Source organism: Babylonia areolata, chromosome 29, assembly GCF_041734735.1.
Source record: "Babylonia areolata isolate BAREFJ2019XMU chromosome 29, ASM4173473v1, whole genome shotgun sequence".
NCBI classification, from domain to species: domain Eukaryota; kingdom Metazoa; phylum Mollusca; class Gastropoda; order Neogastropoda; family Buccinidae; genus Babylonia; species Babylonia areolata.
Window position 1 is genome coordinate 2,236,100 of NC_134904.1, and position 2,450 is coordinate 2,238,549.

At 43.2% G+C, this 2,450-nt stretch overlaps 1 protein-coding gene across 1 annotated transcript in view; it reads left to right on the plus strand.

The window, feature by feature from the left end:
- Positions 1 to 2,242, plus strand: part of LOC143275032 (uncharacterized) — a 7,225-nt gene extending 4,983 nt beyond the window's left edge. Inside the window, exons 3-4 of the mRNA XM_076579096.1 lie at positions 528 to 742; positions 1,844 to 2,242. Coding sequence (XP_076435211.1) covers positions 528 to 742; positions 1,844 to 2,123 — 495 coding nt within the window. The 3' untranslated portion in view covers positions 2,124 to 2,242. The remainder of the gene's footprint in view (positions 1 to 527; positions 743 to 1,843) is intronic.
- The last annotated feature ends 208 nt before the right edge of the window (positions 2,243 to 2,450 follow it).

A 2,450-nucleotide genomic window follows, 5' to 3' on the forward strand; every position in this document is an offset into this window, starting at 1 on the left:
TTATTTTTTTTAATTATTATTCTTATTTTTATTTTTGTACGCTTATAGTTGACTTCATCAAGTTTTTGCGCCTTATAAATATTATTATTAGTAGTAGTAGTTCTTTTTTATGTATTCATCTATTATTTATTTATTTACTTATTTCTTTTTACTTTTTGTTGTTTTGTTGTTGTTGTTGTTTTGGGGGATTTTTTGTTGTTGTTTTTTTGGTTTGTTTTTCTGTCTCAAGGCCTGACTAAGCGCGTTGGGTTACGCTGCTGGTCAGGCTTCTGCTTGGCAGATGTGGTGTAGCGTATATGGATTTGTCCGAACGCAGTGACGCCCCCTTGAGCTACTGATACTGATACTTGAACCTTCAACTGAAAAGTTATGTGGTGTGGAGCGGTGTGTGCTGTGCTGTGCTGTGCTGTAGTGTCGAGTCTACCTAGCAGAAGTCATACAGCTTTTATATAGATTTGTCCGAAGGCAAAGCCTCCTCCCTGAGACACTGAAACGCAACAACAACAGGAAATGGAATGACTGTGCAGGCAGCCTACAGCGGCAGGTCTCCTTCGGCAGGGGGCCTGAACGTACCGTCGCCTTACCAGGCGTGTCAGTCTGAGGAGGGCCGCGTGCTGCTGCTGACCCAGGACTCGAACCGCAGCCTGCTGGGGTCCTGGAGCCGCTCCGAGGGCCACCTGCCTGAGGCTGTCCGCCGGGCCCACTCCTCCCCGGGCAGTCACAGCAACCTGCTGGACATCAGGTGTCGTGCTGGTGCTGTAGCAGCAGTAGTAGTAGTAATAATTGTAGTTGTAGTAGTAGTAGTAGTCTGCCCAACGCTCAGTTTATATCACAGATTAACACAAGCTTACAGTCAGGCCAACAGCAAAGTGAGAGCTGTATGATCAGTGATTTCTCCATTGCAATGGGAAGTCATTTACAGCTTCGCCTTTTGTGAAGGACTACGACTCTCAAACTGGGAGGCAAGATTGCGCTGGCTCTTAGAGTTTCATCTTTGGGCGGCTAGTTGGCCTTTGGAAACCCTCTTGGCCGAGAGAGCGGGGATGTAAACTTGGGCAAGACGCTCTCCACTATAATCAAATTCTAGCCTGGGTTGTTTGGGACAGCAGTTGCCTCCTCTGCTGTTCTGGTGGTCATAGAAACATGCATCGTACAGCTGTAGTAGTAGCTGTTGTTATTTTGTTTGTTTGTTTGTTTGTTTGTTGTTGTTGTTTTCTCCAACACATGTAGTGTAGAGTATCCATACGGATCAGTTTGTATGCTTTGAGCCATTTGTGTTTTTTTGTTGGTTTTTTTTCTTAGCACTAAGCAAACTTATCTGCTGTTAAAATCACTCTTGCAACCCAGTTTTTGCCCTTATTCTGTTGTTCTTGCACTTTTCTTTTGGCTTATCTTGTTCTTATTGTTCTCAGTTCTTGTTCTTCTCGTTCTTGTTCTTTTTGTTCCTGTACCGTATACTTCTTCTTCTTCTTCTTCTTCTTCTTCGTCGTCGTCGTCGTCGTCGTCGTCTTCTTTTCCTCCTTCTCCTCTTCAACCGCACGAATACACGCTTTCATCACATGTAATTATTTATTAATTATTTAGTTGGTTAGTTAGTTAGTCATATAATTATCGATTAGTTTATCTGTTTTATTCATTGATTTAATCATTTGTTCATTTATTCATTTCATTTTTCTATCTATTTATTCTTTTTTATGCATTTATTATCCATCTATTTACTTATTGAATCTATTTTTCTATTTATTCACTTATTTATTTACTTGTTTGTGTGTTATTTGTGTACGTTATTTATTTTATTTATTCTTTTTTTTTCTTTCTTTTTTATATTAATTAATGTTGCCAGGTACCGGCCAGACTGGCAGGCGGTCTGCAGCGGTCGGCCCTCCAGTGACCAGGCGCTGCACGAGCTGACGAGGGGACAGCAGGGCTACCGGGACTCCCCCACCACCACCTTCACCTCCACCTCCCCCCTCAGACACCACCACCACCACCACCGCCACCCCCGCACTACCCCAACCACCACCACCACCACCCCTAGGTTGCCCACCCGCCTAGAACCCCTGAACCCCGCCCTAGGGGCTGGTCCTAGGGCTCTGTCCGCCAGCAACCTCCACTCTCCCTAGAGGCGGCTTTGATCGATGTGTCCTGTTACGGCTGTTATGATTATGGCGACTTATGATGATGATTGTGGTGATGATTATGTTGACGATGATTATTACTACTACCGTTATGATGAGATGGTGGTGGTTATTATGATCATGGATATTACGATTATGGTAGTGATGATGATGATGATATGTTGGTGATGATGATATGTTGGTGATGATGATGATGATTACTATCGCTATGATGATGATGATGATGATATGTTGGTGATGATGATGATGATTACTATCGCTATGATGATGATGATATGTTGGTGATGATGATGATGATTACTATCGCTATGA